At 58.1% G+C, this 26,702-nt stretch overlaps 1 protein-coding gene across 4 annotated transcripts in view; it reads left to right on the top strand.

The window, feature by feature from the left end:
- Window positions 1–26,702, top strand: part of CFAP99 (cilia and flagella associated protein 99) — a 39,754-nt gene extending 13,052 nt beyond the window's left edge. For 2 of the 4 annotated variants that reach the window (XM_061421121.1, XM_061421123.1), the window contains 14 exons: window positions 2,126–2,270; window positions 3,336–3,430; window positions 5,541–5,653; window positions 6,694–6,871; window positions 8,031–8,111; window positions 8,249–8,323; window positions 9,120–9,191; window positions 9,385–9,476; window positions 10,122–10,326; window positions 22,132–22,273; window positions 22,382–22,533; window positions 23,289–23,494; window positions 25,174–25,336; window positions 26,304–26,702. In XM_061421121.1, the coding sequence (XP_061277105.1) occupies window positions 2,126–2,270; window positions 3,336–3,430; window positions 5,541–5,653; window positions 6,694–6,871; window positions 8,031–8,111; window positions 8,249–8,323; window positions 9,120–9,191; window positions 9,385–9,476; window positions 10,122–10,326; window positions 22,132–22,273; window positions 22,382–22,533; window positions 23,289–23,494; window positions 25,174–25,336; window positions 26,304–26,444 (1,860 nt within the window). In that variant the 3' untranslated portion in view covers window positions 26,445–26,702. Of the gene's footprint in view, window positions 1–2,125; window positions 2,271–3,335; window positions 3,431–5,540; window positions 5,654–6,693; window positions 6,872–8,030; window positions 8,112–8,248; window positions 8,324–9,119; window positions 9,192–9,384; window positions 9,477–10,121; window positions 10,327–22,131; window positions 22,274–22,381; window positions 22,534–23,288; window positions 23,495–24,995; window positions 25,148–25,173; window positions 25,337–25,474 lie in introns of those variants that run through there. The other 2 variants (XM_061421122.1, XM_061421124.1) reach the window with 2 other exon arrangements.

Below are 26,702 nucleotides of genomic sequence, written 5' to 3'. Positions count from 1 at the left end.
AAATTGATAATTCACACAAAAGAAATACAAGTAAATGTCCAGTAAACGTATGAAAATCTCATTGACAATAAAAATTCAGGACGTCCCTGGTGGCACAGTGAATAAGAGTCTGCCTGCTAACGCAGGTGACATGGGTTTGATCCCTGGTCCAGGAAAATCCCATATGCCAAGGGCCAGCTAAGCCTGTGCTCTAGAGCCCACGAGCCACAACTCCTGAAGCCCGGGTGCTCCAGAGCCTGTGATCTGCAGCAACAGAAGCCGCCACGACAAGACGTCTTCACCACAGTGAAGAGTAGCTCCGCTTGCCGCAAGTAGGCAAAGCAGCCCAGCGCCGCCCAAGAAGTGTTTTTCCTTTTTTTTAGATAAAATATTGTCCAAAAGTGGGGAAGTGGAGGGGAGTGATGTTGCTAACAAGAATTTATTATTTTGATGTGTTTTACATTTCTTGAGAGCCCCTTGAACAGCAAGGTGATCCAACCAGTCCATCCTAAAGGAAATCAGTCCTGACTGTTCATTGGAAGGACTGATGCTGAAGCTGAAGCTCCAATACTCTGGCCACCTGATGCGAAGAACTGACTCACTAGACAAGACCCTGATGCTGGGAAAGATTGAAGGCGGGAGGGAAAGGGGACGACAGAGGATGAGACAGTTGGATGGCATCACCGACTCGATGGACATGAGTTTGAGCAAGCTCTGGGAGTTGGTGATGGACAGGGAGGCCTGGTGTGCTGCAGTCCGTGGGGTCAGTCGCAAAGAGTCGGACACGACCGAGCGACTGAACTGAACTGAGCTGAACATCAAGCTACTGAACTGAACTGAACTGCACATCTGTTGGGTCCTAGGGTACGTGTTCAGTTTTACATGGCCTTGAGCATTTTGCCGTCTCACTGTAAGCCTTCCGGGAGCATCATGGTAATGGCTGCGTCCCACTCACCCACAGCATGGAGAGCTTATATCTGACTCCCTGCGTTGACATTCAGGCTGTTAACATTTTTGCCACCGCACATACCGTTGCCCTGAGCATCTCGTATGTGGATATTTCCTGCCTTTTGGTTTCCTTAGCGTCCCAGAAGTGTGGTTCCTGGACTAAAGTGTGTGGGAAATACAAGACCCTTGAAACATTTCCAAACTGCTTTCAGGAAAGACGCCCCAGCCCCGTCCCCACGAGCCATGCTCACTGCTGGGTTGGCAACAGTGAGTGCTAAGTCGCTTCAGTCATGTCTGATTCTTTTGCGACCCCATGGGCTGCAGGCCACCAGGCTCCTCTGTCCCTGGTATTCTCCAGGCAAGAATGTGGGAGTGGGTTGCCGTTCCCTCCTGCAGGGGATCTTCCCGACCCAGGGAATGAACTGGCATCTCTTATGCCTCCTGCATTTGCAGACGCGCTCTTCACCACCACTCCACCTGGGAAGCCCACTGGCTACAGTAGATATTCTTTTTTCCTTATTGTCGAAGCTTAGTTTTTTGAATACATAAACCATGACACACACAGGTTACAAAACCCAACATGTTTCAGAGTAAATGGAGAAGAGTCAGTCTCCGCTGACACTAATTCCCTCTGCCAGAGATTTTCCTTGCTTGGTTTTTGTGTTTGTTTGATTTTTTTTTTTGGGGGGGGTGTAATTTTTAAAATCATTCATTTGAAAAACTTCACAGGAGCTTGCTCTTTTTTTACTGTGGTGAAATACACGTGACATAAAATCCACCATCTTAGCCATTCTTAGGTGTATGATGCAATACAGTTCAGTGGCATTAAGTACGTTCGCATGTGAATATCACCACAGTCTGTCTCCAGAACCTTCTCACCTTCGCAAATGGCAACTCTGCGTCAAATAACAGCTTCCACCCTCTCTCCATCCCCCCCCATCACCCCCCACACACCTTTCTACTTCCCGTCCTGGGAATCTGACTCCTCACACGAGCAGGATCACACAGGGCTTTTCCTTTGGGGTCGTTTTCCGTGTTTATTTCCATCTCTGCTCCCCTCACGGTCTCCGCCCTGGGAGCAACTCCTGGGGGAGGACCTGCGGGGTCAGAGGGTTGGCCAGGGTGCTCCCCACTGTAGGGCACTGGGGCCCCCGTATCTGAAGGCGGCTGCCCCCTCCCCCGGCTGTTTCTCCTCCAGACGCTGAGCCCCCAGAAGCAGGCGTTCATCATGGAGATCCTGTCCGGATGCCTGGAGTACCACAAGCTGCTGACCATCGTGGTGGACGCCTTCTACGTGCGGGACGGCCGGCTCTGCCTGCGGGCCGACTACAGCCTCTTTGAGGGTAGGTGCCCGTGGCCAGCCGCGGTCGGGGGAGCCCATGGGTCCCTGCGGGCCAGAGCCCCGCAGACCCTCAGTAGCAACTGAGACCCTCCCCCCAGCAGGCCTCCGAGGTCCTCAGCCTCCCTTCCCTCCCTGGACCCTCCCGGCTGCCAGAGCGCAGGTGGCCAGGGGACTGTGTTTCCCTCCTTCACTGACATGGAGACAGACTCCAGGCATGCTGACCACCAGGCCCCAGGACGCAGGCCTCCGCAGGCCTCGGAGGGCTGGCCTGGCTGGGAGAGGTGGCTCTGGAGGCCAGTCTGGGTAACAGGACTGGTCTTCATCATCAGCTGAGCTCCTGGCCCCACGGCCTGAGGACCACGTGCAGAGCCGGCGTTCTGGCTGTACTCTGGACGCTGCCAGAGGGGGTTCAGTAGAAGGAGGCGTTTGGGGACTTCCCTGGCCGTGCAGTGGTTAAGACTCCGGGCTGCCAGTGAAGGGGCCGTGGGTTCGATCCCTGGCCAGGGAACTAAGACCCCACGTGCTGTGCAGTGCTGCCTTCATGGGTGTGGCGACAACGGGGGCAAAGTGGCCGGTGTCTGAGTCGGGAAAGGTGGTCCCGCCCCTGGGCCTCGATGGCCCTGCCTGGGAGGGAGGGGTTGGGACTGCAGGGAGCACAGAGGTAGAAGTGGTGGGGGGCACGATGCCGGGGCCAGGGCTGGGCTGCTGGCCCCCCGCCCCCTAGTCCAGCGGCTTCCAATCTCAGAATTCACAAACTGAAATGCAAGATGGTTTTACTTTTACCCCAGAAGTATTGGAATTTCTGGAAATGTATCCAACGAGCTACTACAACCTGGGAGTGCTTGAAGCCCTGGAACCCGGCCCCCCGGGCCCCGCCCCGCCGCCCCCATCGCCTGTGCTGTTGCGTCAGGCTGTCATTTTCACGGGGGCCCGAGGGAGGCGTGCGCCCTTGGCTCTGTTCGCTGCCGCCGTCGGGCCCTTAGCTCCGGGTGCCTCTCCCGGGATCGAACGCCCGGGCGGGGCCCCAGCATCCTGCTCCCCAGGCCCATGCCCTGTCTCCCCGCAGTGATCTGCTACTTGGCCACGTTCCAGCTGGAGGAGCTCGGCTTTCAGCTCTTCCGGGATGTCGTGCGGTCCCAGCCTGTCCACAAGGTGTGCCAGGTGAGCCCCTGCCGCCCCCAGCCCCAAGCTCTGTTCTCAGACCCCAGGCCACACCCCTCCTTGCTGCAAATGCGCCCTTTTCAGGCCTGGGGAAGCTGGTTTCTGCTCTTCACGGTCCGGCGTGTGGTCACTGCTGGATGTGAGCTGTTAGTCGAGACAAGGCGTCCTTGCCTGTTCATAGTCTGGGCCTCTGGAACCTTCCGAGCTCCAGGCAGCCTCTCCTCCCTGCAGCAGGGGCTGTGCGGCCTTGGGGGGACGGGAGTGGGCGCAGTCCAGAGCAGGTCCTGAGGGGTGGCAGCCTCCGAGAGGGCGCCTGCAGGAGCCCACCCCCTGCACCCGCCCCAGGCCGTTTCTGTGGACACCTGTTCACTCGGGTAGAAAGCTCAGGATGCCTGGGGCCTCAGGGCCAGCAGGACCGTGAATGGGCCTGAGGCCCGCTGCCCTCTGCCGGCCACTCCCACGGGCATTTGCTATGGGCCTGGCTTCCTCTGCGAGCAGCTCTTGGTCCACCCTCACAGGGACTGGGTGAGGTCACTCCTACAGGCACTCAGCCCACAGTTGAGGAAACTGAGGCACAGAGAGGTTCGGTAACTAACTCGACATCACACAGCAGCTGAGCGGCAGAGCTGGCTCTTGGGCCAGGCTTTCAACCGCTGGCTGTTTCCTCCCTACTTGGCTTGGTGGTGGGGGGGCAGCCCCCAGGCCAGGATAATGACTCCCGGGAGAAGAGAGGGACAGCCGAGGCCCCAGGAGTGCTTTGGGGCCCCTCTGGAGGGAAGCCACAGGTGCTGCAGGGGCAGCCCTGAAGGGAGGGGCGTAGGGCCAGGGGGAGGGGAGCCAGGAGCCGGGACACTCCTGGGACCACCGCCCCAGAGATCTGCACCCGCCCACTGGCAGGTGACCAAGGCAGCACGTTTAGCCACTCATTTTCCTGTCCATGTTAAACGTAAGCAATTCACAGTGCGTGGATGTTTGCATAGTCAGCATAAGTGAGGGCTTCATTTAGTGATAGCATTTTCTGAGCGCTATTCAGAGACAACCCCCCCTCGTCCCGGGGCCAGCTTCCCAGCTGGAGTGCCAGCACTTGGTTCACACTCCGCTGTCAGAGTCTTGAAATTCTTATGATTGTTGAGCAAAAGGCCCACGAGTCCCGGGGTCCCGGGTCCCGCAGCTGCGGAGCCGACCCTGCACCAGCCTCGGCCTCCCGGCGGGTGCCCACGGCTACCACACCCTCTCCAATGCGGCTTCCTTTCAGAGAGCCCCCCTCCACGGGCGGACGGGGAGCGGTGTGTCCCTAGATGGGGGTCAACAGACCCCCTGTGCTGAGAAGAGGAGGGGGCCCGGGGATGGAGTGGTGGGCCCCAGGAGCAGTGGTCTGGGAGGAGGAATTGCAGAGACCCCATGCCCCAACCATAGGGACTTGACTGCCTCCTTCATCAGAAAGTGGAAACAGGAATTAGAAGATGGAGCTAACACCGGTAGGGGGTAGGCGAGGAGCTGAGAGAGCCTCCGTGGTGCCCGGGGGGTAGACAGAGGCCCCGGGGGGTTGGGGCGTGGGGGAGCAGGGGCCAGGCTGCTGAGTGGGAAGCTGTGGAAGGCTCTAGAAGGACCCCTGGCAGCTGCTCCCTGAGGAAGGGCATGGAGGCCTGAGCAGAAGGAGGAGGGGCGGACATGCCTGTGGGGGTGGTGGGCCCCCAGAGGAGGCAGCAGCAGGCAACCAGAGGCCCTGCCCCTGCCCCCTGCCCACCACCACCCCCTCGGGCATCAGGGCTGAGGGCCTTCCCAGCCCCCACCCAACCAGAGCTGGTGAGGAGGAGTGGGTGGGGGTGTCCGTACAGACCCAGGGAGTGCAGGGCTTGAAGCCCGGGGGCCCACAGCTGACAGGGGCCCCGCTGGCGAACACAGGGGCCCAGGTGAACGATGGGCAGCTCCCCGGGGCCCACAGGAGGGGGCAGGCCAGGGGGGCTGGACCCCTGCCTGTGGCCTGCTGAGGTCTCCTGGGGGTGCGCCAGCCACAGCTGCCCCCCCAGCACTGACTCCCCGTTGGGGGCCCCCCGGGTCTTCACTCTCACCTAGTGGGTCTGGCCCCCGCCGCTCCCTCCTTCCTCAGTTCCTCAGGTTCCTCTTCAACCCCTTGAACCTCGGCTCGTGGATCAAGGACGAGTGGAGCCTCGTCTACGAGACCTCCCACGTGAAGGAGAACTGGATCGACCCCCTGATGAGGTGGGCAGCGCCTGGGTCTCACCTGGGCGCGGGGCATCCTCGAGGGCAGCCAGCTCGTGACCGGGGCAGAGGAGGGGCCTGCATCTCTTCCCCAGCTGCCCCCGGAGCGCCACTCCTGGGCCCGTCACCCCAAAGCTGTCCCCACCGCCTTCCGCAACCTCCCTCAACAGGCTCAGGCCAATGCCGGCTGGGCTGGTTGCAGGCCAGGACCCACAGGCAGAAGGACCTCCAGTGGGCCTGCCAGGGCCAGTGTGCAGCTGCGCCCCCCTGCAGCCGGCCCTCTTTGCCAGGGTAGGGGGAGCCACCTTGTCTTCCTGGGGACGGGCCAACAGGTGGTTCTGGCAGTGGCAGAGCCCTCGGGTGCCAGCCGGGTACAGGAGGCCCCCCACCATGCGGGGGAGGAGGCCCGGCCCTGAGCAGCGGGGTGCCCCCAGAGCCGGCCCTTCACGAGGGGGAGGGCCTCGCTCCAGTGGCTGGACTCACTGCCTCCCGGGGGGCTGTTCCCAGCCGCCCAGGCCTGCAGACCCTGCAGCCCCGCCCAGCAGCCCGTGTGCAGCCTTCCCCGCCCACTCTGTGAGCAGCCCCCTTCCTTACCGGCCCCGCCCCGCCGAGACCCCAGCCCTGCTGACCCTCAGACACGCCCTTCCTCCTCCTGGTGACCTTGGACCTCAGGCTGGGGCAGGAAAGAGTCACACCAAGCAGTCTCCCCAGGAGGCATCACCCACTGGCTACATGGGCAATGGCCGGTGGTGCCCACTGGCATGAGGAGGCATGGAGGGGAGGAGCCCAAACCTCGGGGGCAGCCCAGCAGGGCCCTTCCAGAACCCCTGGTCCGGGGCACCCCCACCTTGAGACTCCCTCCTCCTCACCCCCTCCCACGGCCTCCTCTGCGCCCGTCACGGTGGTGCAGCTCCAGGAAGCTTGCTTTTGCCTCGCCTGCTTGCTGCCTGCTCACAGCCCCCTCCCCTGTGCCGAGGGGCTGTCCCCTCACTGACCTGCACAGGCAGCCCATCCCAAGCTGCTCCCACTTTGCTTTTGAGGTGGCAGCCGGAAATCCAGGAGCTGATCGACCAGCTGCAGGGGGAGCTGACCAGCCAGCTCTCTCCTCCAAAGAGCAAGGCCAAGGTCACAGAGCCCAGGGAGCTCAGCCTGACCACCCCCAGACCCCGTGCCATCCCCGTGCCTGAGCCGGTCCCCCAGGTGGCCAAGACCAGACCTGTAAGTGGAGCAGGTCTCCGTGGACCCGGCCTGTGCAGGCAGGGAGCATGGGCTGTGTGGGCTGGGGCGAAGCTGGGTTCTTCCAGGGCTGAGGGTGCATGGGCCAGACCAGGTGCATTCGATGCCCCCACCACCCCATCTCACCCAGAGAGGGAAGCCTGGCTGACCCAGAGCCCGCCCAGGGGAGTGGGCGCCCAGGGAGTGAGGTCTGGTGAGTAGGCATGGAGTGAAGCTGGTGGCCGCACGGTGCAGGCCTGTCTTACTTGGCGCTCAGAGCCCTCTTTAACCCTGTTGCTATGCACCTCTCCCTCCCCACAGTGTGCGCGCGCGCGCGTGTGTGTGTGTGTGTGTGTGCGCGCGTGCGTGTAGGCTTTCCCCACCTCGGGGTCTCTGCCTGTCTATCCCATCTGCCTAGACCCTTTTTTGCTGCCTCCCGCTCCCCTGCGTTGTTGACGTCTCTCAGTCAAGATGCTTCTTATTACCAGGTAAAAGAGCTCAGTCTGGCTTAGACGATAGAGGACTAGTTGACTCTCACGGCTGAATTAGGATGGGCTTCAGGCATGGTTTGATCAGGGTGCTGGAGCTGCTGCTGTGTGACTGTCTTCCCCCTAGTTCCCTCTGAGGGTCAGCTTGATCTTTGGGCTGACTTCCCTCATGGTAGCCAAACATCCAGGCCTCATGCCCACAACTCACTGTCCAGGGCGTGAGCGGAGACGCCTAGGGCCAAGAGTTCCGTGACAGTGTGATTAGACCAACTGGGGTTGCATGTCTGCCCTTGACCTGATGACCGTGACTGGGAGCGCAGTGTTCCGACCGGTCTTGGGCTCTACCCTGAGCGCCTGTGATGGACTCAGCTTCCCAGAACCAATCGCATCCCCCAGCAGAACTAAGGAATACGTGAAGGGTAAAGGGATGGCGCTGGACGGTCTCAGGGTCCCAGTCCACTCCCACCACCGGTCTGGTCTCCTTACAGTCTCTTCCCTGAGAGGCCTTCCATGGACCCCCTGGCCTCTGTCAGCTGTCTCAATTTCCTTTTCGTTGACCCAGATCCTTTCCTTACTGACATCAATTAGTCTTTATGGCTTTTATTAGTCTTATTAGTTTTCATAGTGCGGCTTGGCACCTCGGGTCTCCCTTCCACTGCCCCCACCACCACCAGGTCCCCAGGAGCACCTACCAGCCGCCCAAGGAGCAGCGGCTCCTGGAGATGACCAAGAGATACAACCGCTGGAAGGCCGAGGTCGGTGGGCTGCACACGGAGACCCCCGTGGGGGTGCTGGCGGGCGGGGAGGGGAGGGGCGGCGAGCCGGCCTGTGCATCTGTGGCCGGGGGACCGCGTGGCGGCTGGCGGGGCTGCAGCCATCTGTCCCTGCGCAGGAGCTGCTGCTGCAGGCCAACTTCAAGGAGCTGCGGTGCGCGGTGCCCAGGAGCCGCGGGGAGCCCCAGCTGCAGGTGACGCCGCCCCTCATGTCCTGGGCAGGGCTGCACAGACAGGCCCCTCCCTGTGCCACAGCGGGGAGGGTGGGGTGCGGGGCCCCGGCCCACGGTGGGGGGCGGGGCCGAGACAGCAGGCCGCACACGGTCCAGGCCAGCAGGGGCAGCCTGGCCCTCTCCGGCTGTTTCCAGGTCTTCCCACACTGAGCATTTAACATTTCTGTAAGAAAAAACCCCAAGATGCGTTTGTCAATAAAGAAAGTCAGGGAGCTGGGCCGGGAGGCCCCGCGCTGGGTGGACGCTGAGCGGCGTTCCCCCTGGGAGAGGCTGACCTGTCCCCCCACCCCACACCCCCACCACCGTGGACCCGCTTGGGCAGCGGATGGGCCAGAGGTGAGCCTCCCCCGGGCAGTGGGGGCAGGCCAGGGAGAGGGCACCCCGCCCGGGAGCAGCGTGCCCTGTGTCACGGCTGAGTGCTTGTGTGGGGGCTGCCTCTCACCAGCTGCTGTCCCGTGGACCACCGTGCCAACCCTGACGGGGTCAGCAGAGCAGAAGGCTGGGCAGGGAGCAGCTGGGCCCGTCCTGGGGCAGCCCCGGGGCAGCGGGGAGAGGGCCCCTGAGCCCGCAGGCTGCAGCGCCCTGACTGGGAACCGCGGTCCCCGGCCCCAAACCCTCCCTACCCGTCGGGACGGCTGCAGGGCCCTGCCCAGGGACCCCGCATGGGGCGAGCTGGGCAGAGGGGAGTGGGCCAGGCCTCCTCGGGGTGCATTTGGGGGCACCCGTGGGTACAGGTGCCAGGCCTGGACTCCCGCAGGACTCCAAGAAGAAGCCTAGGCTCCGGCTCCCGCCTCGTATCCTCAAGGCCCAGAAACTGACCTTCTACACGGTGAGCGGGAATCCTGGGGCTTCTCCCAACGCGTCCGCCTCCGGGCCTGTCCCACTGAGGACATCCCGGCCCTTTCAGCCGAGGGGAGTGCAGGGCAGGGGGCGGGTGTGGAGGGCAGAGGGGCAGGGGGGTGCTGGCTGCTCCGAGGCCGCCCCCCACCCCCGTCACAGCCTGCCCCAACCCTCTCCCGCAGCCTAATGACAACGCCCCGGTCAAGCTCAATACGGCCGCCATCCTGCGTGAAGGGGCCTTGTACCAGCGGCAGGTGGAGAAGGAGCTGCAGAGGTGGGGATGGGAGGGCCTTGGGCACCCCTTGCAGGGTCTGGGGGTGGGGGGGTGCGGGGGACACAGTCCCACCCGAACAGCCCCAGGGGCTCGAGAAGGCCAGCGTCAGAGTCATGGCCACAGCTCAGGAAGCTCGTCTCCACTCGGGGAGGAGATGGACAGACGAGGAGGTGGAGGCTCAGGGAAACCCGGCCAGCGCACACCTCCCTGAGGGGCCGCTTCCTCCCGGGAGCCCTCTCCGGTGCCCCCTCCCCTAGACCGCCCCGGCTTCAGGCCCTGCTCTCAGCTGGAGAGCTGGGCTGTGGGGGGAGCTTGGGTGTCTGACCGGCTGGATAAGAAGAGGGACAGAGGGACAGAGGGGTGGCGGATAGACAGATGGGTGGGCGCGGGGGGGCGGGGTGGAGGACGGACGGACACAGGTGAGCGGATGGACGAGCGGCTGAAGGGACGAAGCGGGAGACGCGGCTGGAGGGTGGGTGCACACACTGGACCAGGGCCGGTGGGTGGGGGTCGTTGGCGGGCGGTGTGGGGCCAGGTGTCCGGTGCAGAGTGGCCATGCCCGTGAAGGCCATGCCCCCCCACCCCACCCCGTGGACCTTGGGCTTCAGGCGGGGCTCACGGGAGCCCGCTGCCCTGTCTCCCCAGGGTGGACCGGCTTGTGGATGGGGCCGGGGACTTCTCCGAGTTCCTCGAGTGGCAGAGGCGGATGCAGGCGAAGGACCGGGAGGAGCAGCTGGCTGCGGGCGAGGTCCGCCGGCTGCGGGGGAAGCTGAGCCACGAGGAGGCGGTGCTGGCACGGCAGCAGGTGGCGCGGGAGAAGAGGCGGACGGCGGAGCTGAAGAAGGAGGAGGTGACCGGGGGTGGGGGTCGGCCGGGGCTGCTCCTGTGGTTGTTGACCCGGCCGTTTCCTCCTAAACCCACAGAGCCGGGCCGGGTCCACTGGCCCCGCGTGGCCCGGGCCGGGGCGGGGGGCGGTGGTGGAGGGGCCTCAGTGGGCCAACTGGCCAGCACTTCGGGTCCAGGCTGCCCCCCGCCCCTACTAGCAGGGTCGGTTGGTCCCTGCACCTACATGTGAGGGGAGACTGGAGGACTGAGAGAAACTTCAGGGAGGCAAACGTGTTTGCACAAGACACAAAAGGGTATATGGGTCGCCCACGTTTCCAGTGAGGATGCTCTGGACATTGCGGGAGACACGGCCTGGCTGGGGGTGCCCTGCCGGTGTCCCGTCCCGAGGGCCTGGCGGGAGCCTGGACGAGGCGGGAACCTGCAGGGCCAGGGACACGCAGGAACCCACGCCCGCTGGATGTGCTCCTAGGGTCTGAGTCGCGGCTGCGCCTCAGGCTCACGTGTCCCTCCGCCTGCGAGACACGCTTGTGTTGTTCTTCACGTTGTTCAGTTCCACAGTCGCGTGCAACTCTTTGTGACCCTCGGACGGCAGCACGCAGGCTTCACTGTGCTTCACTGTCTCCCAGAATCTGCTCCAGCTCGTGTCCATCGGATCGGTGATGCCATCCATCCATCTCATCCTCTGTCGTCCCCTTCTCCGCCTGTCTTCCATCTTTCCCAGCATCGGGGTCTTTTCCAATGAGTCAGTTCTTCGCATCAGGTGGCCAAAGGATTGGAGCTTCCAGTGAATATTCAGGACTGATCTCCTTTAGGATGGACTGGTTGGATCTCCTTGCAGTCCAAGGGACTCTTGAGTCTTCTCCAACACCACAGTTCAAAATCATCAATTCTTCGGCAATCAGCTTTCTCTATGGTCCAACTTTCACATCCATACATGATTATTGAAAAAACCATAGCTTTGATTAGACGGACCTTTGTCGACAAAGTAATGTCTCTGCTTTTTAATATGCTATCTAGGTTTGTCATAGCTTTTCTTCCAAGGAGCAAACATCTTTTAATTTCATGGCTGCATCTGCAGTGATTTTGGAGCCCAAGAAAATGAAGTCTGTCACTGTTTCCATTGTTTCTCCATCTGTTTGCCATGAAGTGATGAGACTGGATGCCATGATCTTCGTTTTCTGAATGTTGAGTTTTAAGCCAACTTTTTCACTCTCCTCTTGCATTTTCATCAAGAGGTTCTTTAGTTCCTCTTCGCTTTCTGCCATAAGGGTGGTGTCATCTGCATATCTGAGGTGATTGATATTTCTCCTGGCAATCTTGATTCCAGCTTGTGCTTCATCCAGCCCAGCATTTTGCATAATATGCTCTGCATATAAGTTAAATAAGCAGGGTGACCGTATACAGCCTTCATGTACTCCTTTCCCAATTTTAAAATGTCTGTTGTTCCATGTCCAGTTCTAACTATTGCTTCTTGACCTGCATACAGATTTCTCAGGAGGCAGGTCAGGTCGTCTGGTATTCCCATGTCTTCAAGAATTTTCCACAGTTTGTTGTGATCTACACAATCAAAGGCTTTGGCGTAATCAATGAAGCAGAAGTAGATATTTTTCTGGAATTCTCTTGCTTTTTCTATGATCCAGCGGATGTTGGCAATTTGATCTCTGGTTCCTCTGCCTTTTCTAAATCCAGCTTGAACATCTGGAAGTTCTCAGTTCACGTACTCTTGAAGCCTAGCCTGGAGAATTTTGAGCATCACTTTGCTACCGTGTGAGATGAGTGCAATTGTGCAGTAGTTTGAACATTCTTTGGCATAACCCTTCTTTGGGATAGAAATGAAAACTGACCTTTTTCAGTCCTATGGCCACTGCTGAATTTTGCAAATTTGCTGGCATTTTTAGTGCAGCACTTTCACAGCATCATCTTTTAGGATTTGAAATAGCTCAGCTGGTGTTCCATCACCTCCACTAGCTTTGTTTGTAGTGATGTTTCCTAAGCCCACTTGACTTTGGACTTCAGGATGTCTGGCTCTAGGTGATAACACCACCATGGTTATCTGGGTCATTAAGATCTTTTCTGTACAGTTCTTCTGCGTATTCTTGCCACCTCTTCTTAATATCTTCTGCTTCTGTTAGGTGCACACCATTTCTGTCCTTTATTGTGCCCATCTTTGCAGGAAATGTTCCTTGGTATCTCTAATTTTCTTGAAGAGATGTCTAGTCATATTGAATGTATGATTTGCAAGTATTGTCTCCCATTCCATGTGTGTGAATGCTCAGTCATGTCTGACTTTTTGCGATCCCATAGACTGTGGTCCATCAGGATCCTCTGTCCATGGAATTTTCCAGGCAAGAACACTGGAGGGAGTTGCCATTTCCTTCTCCAGGGGATCTTCCTGACCCAGGGATTAAACCCACGTCTCTTAAAGCCTCCTGCATTGGCAGGTGGATTTTTTACCACTGGTGCCATCTGGGAAGCCCAAAAAGTGAAGCTGAAAGTTGCTCAGTTGTGTCTGACTCTGCAACCACATGGATATGCACCCCCAGGCTTCTCTGTCCATGATATTCTCCAGGCAGGAATACTGGAGTGGGTTGCCATGCCCTCCTCCAGGGATCTTCCTGACCCAGGGATCGAACCCGGTCTCCTGCATTGCAGGCAGAGTCTTTACCGTCTGAGCCGCCGGGGAAGCCCATTTATGGCTTCAGGCCTTACATTTAAGCCTTTGATCCATTCTGAGTTGATTCTTGTGTGTGGTTAAGGCAGAGGTTCAGTCTCACTGTTGGCATAAATCTGGCTCTTTCAACAATATTTACAAAAGAGACTGTTCTTTCCCCACTGAATTTTCTTGGTGCCTTGGTCAAAGATTAGTTGACCATGTTCATTTTCTGTGAGCTTTTAAGTTTCATTTCGTTGACTTTATGTAGCTGAGCTGGTAAAGAATCCGCCTCAATGCAAGAGACCCCGGTTCAGTTCCTGGGTTGGGAAGATTCCCTGGAGATAGGCTACCCACTCCAATATTCTTGAGCTTCCCTGGTGGCTCAGCTGGTAAAGAATCCGCCTGCAATGCGGGAGACCTGGGTTTGATCCCTGGGTTGGGAAGATCCCTTGGAGAAGGGAACGGCTACCCACTCCAGTATTCTGGCCTGGAGAATTCCATGGACTGTATATCTGTGGGGTCGCAAAGAATTGGACACGTCTGAGCGACTTTCACTTGCCTGTTAACGAAGTAAGCCTTTAATCATAATGTCTTCTTACAGGTATCGTGTCCCGGTTTCTCATTCGGCTTCACCTGAATGCTGTGTTCTGGCCGTGTACGTGTGTTTTTGTGTCATCAAACTTACGAGTCTTCTCCTTCGTTGTATCTGGATTTGGAATAGTGAGGAAGGGTTTTCCCGTGCACCTGGTACGGAAGGATTCAGCCACAGTCTCTTCTAGCGTTTGTGTGGTTTCATTTTTAAACCTGGATCTGTATCCGCTTGAAGCTTGTTCTCGCACATGGTGTCAGAGCCGAATCCAGCAGATGCCGTCCAGTGTCGTCTTCCCGTCCCTGGATGCAGGATGTCTCCACTTGCTTCAGTCTTTCGTTTCTTTCATCTGGTTATTGGGTTTCTGTGTGTAAGTCCTGTAGACGTGTGTGAGACTGCACCTAAGTGTCTCTCCGTGATTTTCCAGTGGTTGTGGATGGCAGTATTAAGTTCAGTTTTGGTGTCCACGCAGTGAATGCCCGTCTGCAAAACACAGCTGGCCTTGCGTGTCATTCCTGCGTCCTGTGGCCTCGCCAAACTCCCTGACTAGTTTTTTCGGACAAACAAGACCGTTTGTCATAGGTTCCCTGAGCTTCTCTCTGTGACGCGTCTGTCGTCTTCTATCCCTTCCTTTCCCATCTGCATCCCGTTCATTTCCTCCTCTTGCCTGTTGCACTGGCTGGTTCACCATCTTGGGGGAAATCAGTCTTTCACTGTTCAGTATAATGTTAGATGTCGGGTTTTTCGTAGATGTGCACTTTATCAAGTCGACTAAATTCCCTTCAGTTCCTGGTTTTCTGAAAGTTTTTGATCAGGAAATTTTGCCCGATGGTTCTCTGGATCAGTGGATACAGTCGTCTGATCGTCTTTAGCCTGTTAATACGGTGGATTCCATCAACGGATTTTCAAATGTTGAACCAGCTTTACATTCTAAGAATACACCCCACTTGATTGTGGTGTTTGTATAATTCTTTTTTTATGTATGTTGAATTCTATTTGCTACTATTTTGATTTTCTTAGAGTTGTTCTTACATGTGGTTTCATAAGAAGTGTTAATCTATAGTTTTCTTCTTTGTAATGTCATTTGTCTGATTTTGGTTATCAGGGTAATTCTAACTTCATAAAATGAATTTGGAAGTATTTTCTCCTCTCATTTTCTAGGAAAGATTGTGTCAAATTGATATTCATTCTTTCATCACATGGTCGGATTCTCCAGTGAAATCATCTGGGTTTGAGGTTTTCTTTTTTGGACGTTTCTAAATCACAAATTCAACTCTCTTACAAGTTAGAGAGTGATTCAAATGATCTGTTTCGTTTTGGGTAAGTTGTACCAGTTTCTGTTTTTTGAGAAATTGTCCATTTCACTGAGTTGCCAAATTTATGAACGTAAGAGTTGTTTTTAAGATTCTGTTACTGTCCTTTTTAATGTCTGTAGGGTCTAAAGCATTCCACTCTTGATATTGATGATTTTATGTTTTTTCATTTTTTCTGTAAGGATTGCTAGAGATTTGTCAATTCCATTGATCTTTTCAAAGAACTAGCTTCTTGTTTCATTTATTTTTCTCTACTGTTTTCAATGTTGTTGACTTCTGCTCTTTATTATTTCCTTCCTTCTGCTTGCTTTGCGTTTATTCTGTTCTCTTCCCAGGTTCTTGGGATCGGAGTTGGATTACCGACGCGAGAGTCCGCTGCTTTTCTGTTTTAAGTGCTCGGTGTTATACGTCTCCGTTTATTTGTTGCTTTGGCTGTGTCCACAAATTTTGGTATGTTGTATTTCATTTTCATTCAGTTCAGTGTCCTTTTTCACTTCACTTGAAAATACCTCTTTGCCCCATGGATTATTTAGGAGTATGTTGTTTAGTTTCCAAGCATTTGTTCTTTTTCATTATTGATTTCTGGTTGATTCCATCGTGGTTGTTGAACATGCTCTGTGCTATTTATCTTAAATTTGTTGAGATCATGTCTTTCATAATGCCTTGTTGAAGCATTTTAATGATGGCTTCTTTAAAAACCACGGTCAGATCTAACACCTCTGTGACCTCAGTGCTGGCGTCTACTGATTGCGTCTTCATTCTGTTGGAGACCATCCTGGCTTGTGGTGTGATAACCGGTTGAAACCCGGACATTCTGGGTATTATGTTCCAAGCTTCTGGGTCACATTTAAGCCTTCTGTCTGAGCTGCCCCTCTCTGACGCTGCTCTGGCAGGGGAAGGGAGGCACCACGACGTTACTGCCAGGCAGGCTTATCAGCCCACTTTCCCCACGTGCCTCTGCTGACCCCCGAGAGGGGCTACTCGTGAGGGCAAGGGCTCCGCTAGTCCTCCACCGACAGCTGCCTGACCGGGAGTGGCAGGGCACCTCATCATTGCCCCCACGTGGCCCTCGCTGTCACGTGGCAAGCGTGAGGGGGAAAGCCCTCACTTGGCACTCACCTTCCTCTGATGCCACCCTGGTGGGTGGGGGTGAAGGGACCCTTGTTCCCACGGGTGGGGGTGGATGCCAGGTTGCTGAGCTTGCTGCCAGCTCTCCTCTGGCACACCGGACCCCTGGGGCAGGCCCCTGCTCAGATTCCTGTGCTCCATCTCCCACGGCTTGAGGAAGTCCCGCCCACTCAGCCTTTGCCCAGGTTTTGTCTGTGATGTCACAGGACGTGTTGCACCGTCTTCTGTCTCTCTGGGTGGCTCCTGGCTTCCCCGGTGGCTCAGCTGGTGAAGAATCTGCCTGTAGTGAGGGAGACCCAGGTTCAATCCCTGGGTGGAGAAGATCCCTGGGAGAAGGGAATAACAACTCACTCCAGTATTCTTACCTGGGAAATCTCATGGACAGAGGAGCCTGGTGGGCTTCAGTCCATGGGGTCACAAAGAGTCAGACAGCTGAGCGGCTGACACTCGTTGGAGAGAGCAGGCTTTGGTCGTGCTTTTCATCTGTGCCTGTGGCATTTTGGGGGCCTTCAGCCCCCAGCCTGGAACACACAAGGTAGAAAGGAGACCGGGGGCCCAGCACCGCGCCATTCCTCCGGCCCCGCAGGCCTCGCCAGCCGGCCCCCTCCCCTCCACTGCTCACAGTCTTCTTACGTATTTTTTTTTAATATTTATTCATCTGGCCAGGCCAGGTCTTAGTTGCAGTATTCTCAGCTGACTCTTCTGTGACTCCGTGGAACTATATCCCACCAGGCTCCTCTGTCCACGCGATTTCCCAGGCAAGAATACCGGGGTGGGTGGCCATTCCCTTCCCCAGGGGAGCTTCCCGACCCAGGGATCCAGCTCATGCCGTCGCCCACGTCAGCAGGTGAATTCTTTCCCTCTGGGCCACCAGGGAAGGCCTAGCTGTGGCGTGTGTGATCTAGTTCCCTGACCAGGGATGGAACCCGGGCCCCCCCCAGCATGGGAACCACGGAGCCTGGCGTGTGCGATCTACTTCCCTGACAGGGATTGAACTCGGGTTCCCCCTGCCCCCCGCACTGGAATCACGGAGCCTTAGCCATTGGAGCACCAGGGAAGTCCCTGTATGTTTGATTATATTCGGGGGTTTTAGCTGTGCCGAGTAGGAGGAGTAGGGAAAAGTGCCCCCCCACCCCCCGCCGTCTTCCCAGATGTGGAAGTTCCAGGTGCCGATTCTCGTAAAGGCTTTTGCAGCCTCTGTGGAGAGAATCCACTTTTCCTCCCAACCTCTGTGCGTGTGGTGAATTGTATGAGGGATTTCTTAATGCTAACCCATCCGTGCCTTCCTGGGATGAGTCCCGTGCAGTCTCCCTGGAGTTTGAGAGTCCCTGGGACTCACGCGGAAACGTCCAGAAGCGGGGGGTGGGGGCAGAGGGCAAAAGTGGGCTGTAGTTGAGCAGCCGCACATTTGCCTTGACCAGAGACCCCGAGAGGAGCCTGGGGGAGCCACCTGGAGGGGCAGAGACCCCATCAGAGGGGTGGGCGCTGGACGCCGGGGCTTGGACTAGAAGCTGCGGCCTGATGAGCAGCCTTGCTGGGGACGAGACTGTATCCAGGCAACCCATCTGAGGTGCCGGGGGAGCAGCTCCTCCTGGAAGGAAAGCAGCCCCACCCCTGCAGGCTCGCTCCTAACTCCTCGGGGCTCCTCACTCCTCCTCCTCGGGGCTCCTTCCGTGTTCCAGGAGCCGGGCTGCTCTTGGGAAGCGGGCACAGAATACTCTGGCTTCCCTCCACCCTGCACCTCGCCCACCGACTGTCCGCATAACTAGGGCAGCATCCTGAGCTGCGAGCCGTGTCCCCCAGAGCGAAGCTGACCCTGACTGCCCCACGCTGAGCGGGTCCTGAGGCGTCTCTCCCCTCCTGGGACATCCAGCTACAGGCGTTTTAGATGACAACTGTGTTTTACGAGCAAACCAACAGATTAGACGTGGCTCAGCTGGTAACGGATCCACCTGCAATGCGGGAGACCTGGGTCCGATCCTTGGGTTGGGACGATCCCCTGGAGAAGAGAAAGGCTGCCTACTCTAGTATTCCAGCCTGGAGAATCCCATGGATTGTATAATCCATGGGGTTGCAAAGAGTCGGACGTGACTGAGCAACTTGCACAGGAACATTTGAAGAGAAAATTGCATTTTTTCCTGCATTTTTTCTGTTCATGCGGGACTGGTGACTTTTACAGCCTTTGTCTTGTTTTTAACTATTATTTTAGTTGTTTTTTTTCCTAAGTTTTTAAATCGAGCGTTCTTTATTTATTTATTTTTCCTGCACCATGCACAATATGGGATCATAGTTCCTCAACCAGGGATTGAACCCAAGCCCCTGCAGTAGAAGTGCCAAGTCTTAACCACTGGGTCTTAATGGGACTGTGTATCGCCGGAGGCTCCGTAGCCACGGCCCGGCCCGCAGAGCCCGCCCTCCCTACCCAGCCTCCCCTGTCCTCTCTGCCCATCTAGAGCCACGGGACGTCCTTTCTTTTGAGGGGCAGGATGTTTGGGGCCCATCTGAATTTCCTCTTCTTCAGACACATGTTCAGTTATTCTCCTGAGCCCCGGGGCCTCCTCACAGAGCCCAGGGTTGATTTCCATAGCTGGGGGCCAGGGGCCTTTTCTGATTTTTTCCTGGTCACCAGTATTAAGGCACTCTAGCAATGGGGCCGAAAAGGACACAATTGCAAAATCCTGAGTGTAGCTCTGTCACTGTCTCAAAATGTTAAACAATATGAGTATACTGTCTTCACTAAATTTTATCTCCCCCCTTCTCTTTTTGGCTGCACTGCTCAGCTTGTGGGATCTTAGTTCCTCGACCAGGGATTGAACCTGTGCCCCCTGCAGTGGAAGCGCAGAGTTTTAACCACTGGAGAGCCAGGGAATTCCCAATTTTATCCCCTTTTAAAAATAATTTGATGAACCATAGAAATAAGTAACTATATTGGGGGGAAAAATGGATGAAATTCACGTAATTACCTTTTTAAATCTGTTGTCACAGTGAACTTAATCCAGAAGACCGGTACACAAAACCACGGGGTGAAGGACCCTTCCCACTCTGGTTGTCACGGGCGCCCGTTCCCAGAGCCCGATTCACGGAAGCGTTGGGTGGATTGTTCTCTTAGGCGGCCCTTGGGGCATTTTTCTATTTGGTGCTGCTGGGCGCGGTCCTTGTTCCCTTGAATTTCCAGCTGAAGGCCCTTCCTTGGGGCAGGGTGGTGCTGGCTGTAGAGGCCGGAGGCGTGCAGAGCCCAGAGGAAGCCCACAGAGGCGCGAGGCCAGGCTGGCCCCTGAGTGGACTCCGGGCCAGACCAAGGGCCCAAGGGCTATGTCCGAGCAGACAGAGCTGAGAGCCGGCCCCGGGGCTCCGGGCACCCTGGTGACCCCTGCCCTCCTCCCACAGGCCGGCCCGGACAGCCAGGCCGCACCCCTCTGCCCGCCCACCCGTTTGGCTTTCTGGCCTCCCCTCTTTCTTCGAGCACTCCACCCTCTTCTCTGAACGGCGATGCTGGGCTGACGTTAAGGCCACGGCTGATGGCGGCTGGGGAGCGGCTGGGGAAGCGACACCGCCACTCCAGTCAGCAGCAGAGACTCGGGGGCGGGGCAGGGCGCTCTGCCAGGGTCACCCCGCTGGTTGGGGAGGCGGCAGAACTACAATCCCGGACTCCCTCCCTCCCTCCCTCACTGGGCCTCCTCCATGGCTGCGGGCCTCCTGGGCTCCAGGAGGCTTACACGGAGCTGGGAGCCAGGGGTGAGGCCCCCAGCCCTCTCTGTGCTGCCGACAAGCTCGGTGCCCAGAGACCAGGCATCTTTCTTTGCCCAGAGGCTGCTTACCTGAGGTAGGACTCCTCCATGTTCTGGGAGCCTGCTTTTTTTTCACCTTGTATTTCCACCAAAGCATTTCTCGAACTTATGACAAAGTTTCCAAAGAAAGTGAAGTTGCTCAATTGTGTCCCAACTCTTTGTGACCCATGGACTGTAGCCCACCAGGCTCCTCTGTCCGTGGGATTCTCCAGCCAGGAATACTGGAGTGGGTTGCCATTCCCTTCTCCAGGGGATCTTCCCGACCCAGGGATTGAACCCACATCTCCCGCATTGTAGGCAGATGCTTTTCCGTCTGAGCCACCAGGGAAGTTCATTTTTACTCTTTGAAACAAACAGTCCATAGAGCCGCAGGGTCAGACCAACTGAGCGAGTTAGCACGCACATCATTTTAGTTGTTGCTTAGTTGGTAAGGACTGTGGCCTGCCAGGCTCCTCTGTCGGTGGGATATCCCAGAACACTGGAGTGGGTTGCCATGCTCTCCTCCAGGGGATCTTCCTGACCCAGGGATTGAACCCATGTCTCCTGTACTGCAGGCGGGTTTGTTACTGCTGAGCCACCCGGGAGGCTCCCCCTTCCTTTACAATGCCATAAAATGCTCCAGGCTCATCGCGTACCTTCTCCTCCTCAGCCGTAAAGTGGCCATCTCTCCAAGGACCCTGGTTCCTTTTCTTAGAACCTGGGATAAACTTGCATGGAGAGGGGTGGCCACGAGCCAGTTTATTTGTGCTGGCAGAGTGCTTCACCAAGGCTTCCTTCCTGCCCAGCGTGCCTGGAGTCCCCGCCACCACCACAGGCAGACCCTCCACGTGCCATGTGGTCTGAAATGAACCCTCAGCGGCCAAGACCTCTGGGGTTGGCAGTCCAGGGCCCCTGGCGGCGCTGGGCAGTGACGGGAGGTATACATCCCACTCTGTCCTTTGTGGCATCTTTTTTTTCTTTTTTAAATGGAGAGTCTTTAAATAATTTTCTATGTGTTTTGTGGCTGCACTGTGTGTTCGTTGCTGCACGGGCTTTCTCTAGCTGTGGTGAGCAGCGGCTTTGCTTCTCGCCGAGCCTGGGCCCTGGAGCTCACAGGCTACGGTAGTTGCGGCACATGGGCTTGGCTGTCCCGCAGCACACGGCATCTTCCCAGACCAGAGGTCGAACCTGTGTCCCCTGTACTGTCAGTCCAGTTCAGTCGCTCAGTTGTGTCGACTCTCTGCGACCCCACGGACTGCAGCATGCCAGGCCTTCCTGTCCATCGCCAGCTCCCAGAGCTTACCCAAACTCATGTCCACTGAGTCAGTGATGCCATCTAACCATCTCATCCTCTCGTCCCCTTCTCCTCCCGCCTTCAATCTTTCCCAACATCAGAGTCTTTTCAAATGAGTCAGTTCTTTGCATCAGGCGGCCAAAGTATTGGAGTTTAAGCTTCAGCATCAGTCCTTCCAGTGAACATTCAGGACTGATTTCCTTTAGGATGGACTGGTTGGATCTCCGTGCAGTTCAAGGGACTCTCAAGAGTCTTCTCCAGCACCACAGTTCAAAAGCATCAATTCTTCAGCGCTCAGCTTTGCATTGTCAGGCAGATTCTTAACCACTGGATCACCAGGGAAGTCCACTTTGTAGTATCTTGAAGACTGAAAATAATATTCTGAATTGTTCACAATAGCGCCAAACGGGAAACAACCTGAATGTGTCTTGATGGTGGAATGGATCAAAGAGTTGTGATATGTTCCCTGAAACAGCCACGAGAGTAAGCCAACTGCAATCCCAGTGAACACGTGGGTGAGGCTGGAACCCCTGGCGCTGAGCAGAAGAGGGGAGCCAGGACGCAGGCCTGTGACGTGCTTCTCAGTGGCGGCAGCACGCCCTGCGGTCAGGGCCGTGCGTTTCAGAGGCTCCAGGAGAAAGAGGGGTGTAGGAGGACCGTCAGGTCGTGCCTGGGGCTCCCCTGGGGCCGGCCTGGCCTGTGCACAGACGTGGGCAGAATCTGGACAGCTGGCCCCACGTGGCTGCAAAGCAAGGAGGGTCCTCCTCTCTCAGCCGGAGTCAGCAGTGGGTGGGCTTCAGGGCAGACCAGGGGCCCTGACCCGGTCTCCCCTGGGCTCTGTTGGCCGCCCTCTTCGGCGACCCTGTCAGATCCGGGGTCGTGGCTGCCTGGTTCTGGGCTCACCCCCATTGCAGAGGCCAGGAGGGGCATGAGGTGGGACTTCCCCGCAGGCCCGACCCCCGAGACACTGGCGAGCCTAAACCCAGGTTCCCGGGTGATTCAGGGCCAAGCTCAGCAGCTCAGGGGCCAGACCGGGCGGCTCTGATGGCGGCTGGTTGTGTCCAGACAGCTGAGCTGATGCAGCGGTGCGCGGAGAGGCGCCTCCAGGAGGAAAAGTCCATGAAGGAGCTGGTGGAGCAGGTGATGGAGACACAGAAGAACGTCAGGGTGGCACAGACTGAGCTCCGGAAGGGCCGCCGGCGGATAGGTAGGGGGTCGGGGCATGGGGGGTTGCCGTGCCCTCCCAGAAGCTAACCCCGCCCCCGGGGCTGGCCGGCTGCTCTCCGAGCCTCTCAGCGCCCCACTCGGCCCCCAGCTCAGGAGGTGACAGAGGAGAACCGAGAGCTGCTGCAGCGCAGCACGGAGGCGGCCAAGGAGGAGCAGAGGCGGCGCTGCACCCTCGTCTCCCAGCTGCGAGCCCTGGAGTTTCAGCCCACGCGCAGGGGCAAGCTGGTGGACCTGACCCAGGTGAGGCCGCCGCCCAGGGCCTGTGCCCGTCCAGCGCCCTCCAGCAGGGGAGCTTCCCCGCGTCTTCCTGGGCCTGGCGTCCTGCGGAGGGTGCACCCACAATTCCCACCAAAGCCGAAGGTGGTCTGGACCCCAGCTGGGGTCCACCCGGCCACTCACGCCCAGCTGCCTCCTGTGCGCTGTGCTGGAGGACCCGGTCCAGGGAGGCCTCTGGCACCCCGGGGGGCCAGCCAGGCAGCTTCACGGACTTGCGTGTTGAGGGAGCTGCTGGGACCCACGAGGCCCGCGTGGCAGGTGCGCTGGAGGGATGGCAGGGGTGCCGGACAGGCTGCAGCCCCCGGGGGCCAGTGTGGGAAGCAGCGCAAGAGGCCAGGCTGGCACGCGGGGATGGGCCTGGGTGGGTAGGCCTGGTCCTGGGCTGTGCAGAGTCCGACAGGCTCTCTGCCTGGACCCCCAGGTCCCGGCTGGGGAGACAGGGCTGAGTACCTTGGGGGCCCCACCAGGCCCCCAGCTGAGGTGTCCCCGCGCAGGTCAGGGATGCGGAGGGGGCCCAGGCAGGAGAAGCCGGATGGTGGACATTGCCATACAAACAGTACCGAGAGGACGGGAGGCCGCCTGGGCACGGGGCCGGGCCTGTGGCCTTCAGGAAGGACGATGAAGCCGGTGCAGGGGGAAAGCCAGGGGCCGGGGCCGGCCGGGAAGGGTCGGGCCTGGCTCCCGACCTGGGGCCTCTCCCTACCCCGGTCCTCTTGCAGATCCCCGGCCACGGCCTGGAGGGGGAGATGTCGGTCGTGGAGTTGCGTGAGCGGCTGGCCCTGCTTAAGGAGACCCGGCGTCGCCAGGAGGAGGAGCGGCGAGACCAGATCATCCAGGGCAAGCGCGCCAAGAGCCAGGAGCTGCGGGACACGGTGGAACAGGTGGCGCTCTGCCGCGCCGCCATGGGGAGGTCTGCAGCCCTGAGGTGGGTACGGGCGACCCCAGGCCAGGCACCCTGGGCGGGCAAGGAGCAGGGAGCCTGCCTTCCCCCCACCCAAGCAATCCATCACCCTCCAGTCAGTTCCCTTGCAATCTCTTCCCCCCACCCAACTGTTTTCTTAGACAAGTCTCAGGCCTTCTGAAAGGGTGGAAAAAAAAGCCTGTGGTGACGGCTCAGATGAGCCCGGCCACACCCTTTAGCCCTGTGCTTCATCCATTAATAGCAAGCCAGCTACTTAATGGCAGAAGTTAGGAAGTGCTTGCTTAGTCACTCAGCCGTGTCTGACTCTTTGCGACTGGACTGTAGACTCCTCTGTCCACGGAATTCTCCAGGCCAGAATACTGGAGTGGGCAGCCTTTCCCTTTTCCAGGGGATCTTCCCAACCCAGGGATTGAACCCAGGTCTCCTGCATTGTAGGTGGATTCTTTACCGTCTGAGCCACCAGGGAAGCCCACGAATACTGGAGTGGGTAGCCTATCCTTTCTCCAGGGGAATCTTCCCAGCCCAAGAATCGAATCGGGGTCTCCTGCACTGCAGGCGGATTCTTTACCGTCTGAGCCACCAGGGAAGCCCACGAATACTGGAGTGGGTAGCCTATCCTTTCTCCAGGGGAATCTTCCCAGCCCAAGAATCGAATCGGGGTCTCCTGCACTGCAGGCGGATTCTTTACCAGCTGAGCCACCAGGGAAGCCCATGCAGGTTTTGGACACTGCACTCGTAAACGCTCTGGTGTGAATCTAATGAGAAAAAACAGCCCTACATAACCACAGCACAGTGACACAGCTAGAAATGAGCAGAGACTCCCAGCGCCATCTCAATACCCTGTCCCTGGTCACCTCTCTCCAAGGATCCCAAAACTGTTCACTACAGTTTGGAAAGATTGAGTACTATAACTTTTATCTTTTTAAACTAGGACTTGGGGGTCGGGGGGGGGGGTTGGTGGGGGAGGTGGGGTCACACGTAGCATCTGGTTGTCAAACATCTCTTTCAATGGAAAGCGATGGACACACACACACCCTTTTTGTTTTGGGAACACTGTGCTGACTTTCGGAGAAGGCAATGGCGCCCCACTCCAGTGCTCTTGCCTGGAAAATCCCATGGACAGAGGAGCCTGGTGGGCTGCAGTCCGTGGGGTCGCTAAGAGTCGGACACGACTGAGTGACTTCACTTTCACTTTTCACTTTCATGCATTGGAGAAGGAAATGGCAACCTACTCCAGTGTTCTTGCCTAGAGAATCCCAGGGACGGGGGAGCCTGGTGGGCTGCTGTCTCTGGGGTCGCATAGAATCGGACACGACTGAAGCGACTTAGTAGTAGTAGTGGTGGTGGTGGTGGTGGTGGTGAGTTTTCGGGCCCCATGGGGCCTGGTATGGAAAGATCTGCACAGACAGCGGGACATTAGCATCAGTAATCGCTAGGCAAGAGCGGGGAAGGCAGGGTAAGATGAAAGGGCGGTGGCTTTTCTCATCCCCGAAAATGTGCATAGGCAAACCTGTGGAATACTCTTACGACTGTGAAATACAAGGAGCAAAAAGGCAAGAGGCCCCGGGGAGAACCCTCCCGGAGCGGTTCCCCGAGGGTGTGAGGGCACTCTCCCCTGGCACCTAAACCTCTCTGGTCCACCGCGGCGAGGCCCTCCTAAGCCGGCCCCTCCGCCCGCCCAGGTGGGAGGAGAAGAAGGCGCGGTGGGCGGCTGCCGGAGCGCCCTCCCAAGACGAGCGTGTGCTCGAGCTGCAGCGCCGGATCCAGGAGAAGGCGGCCGAGCGGCGCGCGCGGGCGGCCCCGGGGCACGTGCCGGCGCCGCGGGCCGTGCGCCCCAAGCAGCGGGTGAGCCAGGGAGCGGCCGCGAGGGCGCGCCGCGCGGTGGGCGGGGACGCGAGGTGCGGGTCGGGGGGCGCGCAGGGAAGCCGCGTCCGGCTGCGGGGGAGCGCCGCGCGCCGACCTCCACCGCCCGCCCTCCCGCAGGCGCAGCTGGAGGCGCAGCGCAGGCTGGAGCTGGAGCGGAGCCGCGAGCGCTGGCTGAGGGCGCAGCAGCCAGGATGCGGGCCCGCGCGCCGCCTGGGGGCCGCCTGAGCCGCGCGGCCTCCCCTCGCCCCTACCCAGGACCCTGAGACCCTAGCCCGAATGAAGACCGCGGGGCCATGCCCCCTGCCCCGCTCCGCCCGTCTCCGCCCGCCCAGAGCAGGGTTGCCAAATAAAAGGCGGGACGCGCAGTTATTGCGTGGAACAAACATGCTAAGAAAGTATCCGCTGGAATTCAGCTTTATTGGGGTGTCTTGTATCTAATGTGCTAAACATGGCCACCCTGGTCCAGATCCTTGCCCTTCCCTACGGCCGAGCGGTAGGCATTCCCCCCACCCGGGCCCGACTTCCCGGAGCCCGCAGTGCGCGTGGAACCATGGAATCTCCGTTCTCTGCCCGGATTAGGTGGCCTAATCCAGGAACCCCCAAGACTGAGTATGTGGTTGTGTGGATGCAATTAGAAGTGGCCAGGATACTGAGTCACTACCAACTGGCCCTTCTGGCGCCTGATCTCCTAAACCTCAGAGGATGGGGGGAATTGGCCAGGGAATTGGGAACTGTCCCCCATGCCCTTTCTGCTGGTGAGACCACAGGTGCTCAGAAAGGTGAAGTGAACTGCCCCAAGCCCTGGGACCCAAAGCTAGGCCTGGAGGCCTTTAGAGTAAGGCCCAGCCTTCCCCCAGGCTCACCGAAGGAATGAGATTGGAGCTGCTGGGCAGGCGCCCTGGCCCAGGGCCTGGACAGGAACAGATTGATTTCCCTTGGTCCTCAGACCCCGGCCTGGGCTGCAGGTGCGTGGCTGAGGACCGGCTGGCTGAGTGAAGACCACGCAGTGTGCTGCGGCTCCCGGGAGAGGATGGGCAAGCCGGTGGGGAGGGGAGGGGCTGTGCACTGCCAGGGGATGGATGTCTAGGAGAGGGATCCCATACCCACATCCTCCTTGGGCCTGCAGAGAAGAGGGCACCTCAGAGGGGGGAGGCAGGACCCCAGGGCACATCCAGATCAGGAGGGCGGACATCTGAAAGTGACAGGGACAGACTGAAGACCAGAGCTCTCCCCCAGTATTCTCAACTGTGTCAGAACCCAGGACTTCCCTGCGACCGAGGCTGGTAAAAAGAGGAATTTCCCACCTCCCTGTCAAATCAGAGCTGGGAGCAGATTAAATTTCATT

This window comes from Bos javanicus, chromosome 6 (genome assembly GCF_032452875.1).
Source record: "Bos javanicus breed banteng chromosome 6, ARS-OSU_banteng_1.0, whole genome shotgun sequence".
NCBI classification, from domain to species: Eukaryota; Metazoa; Chordata; class Mammalia; order Artiodactyla; family Bovidae; genus Bos; species Bos javanicus.
Note: the sequence above shows the minus strand (reverse complement) of the source record. Positions and strands in the feature narration are given on the sequence as shown.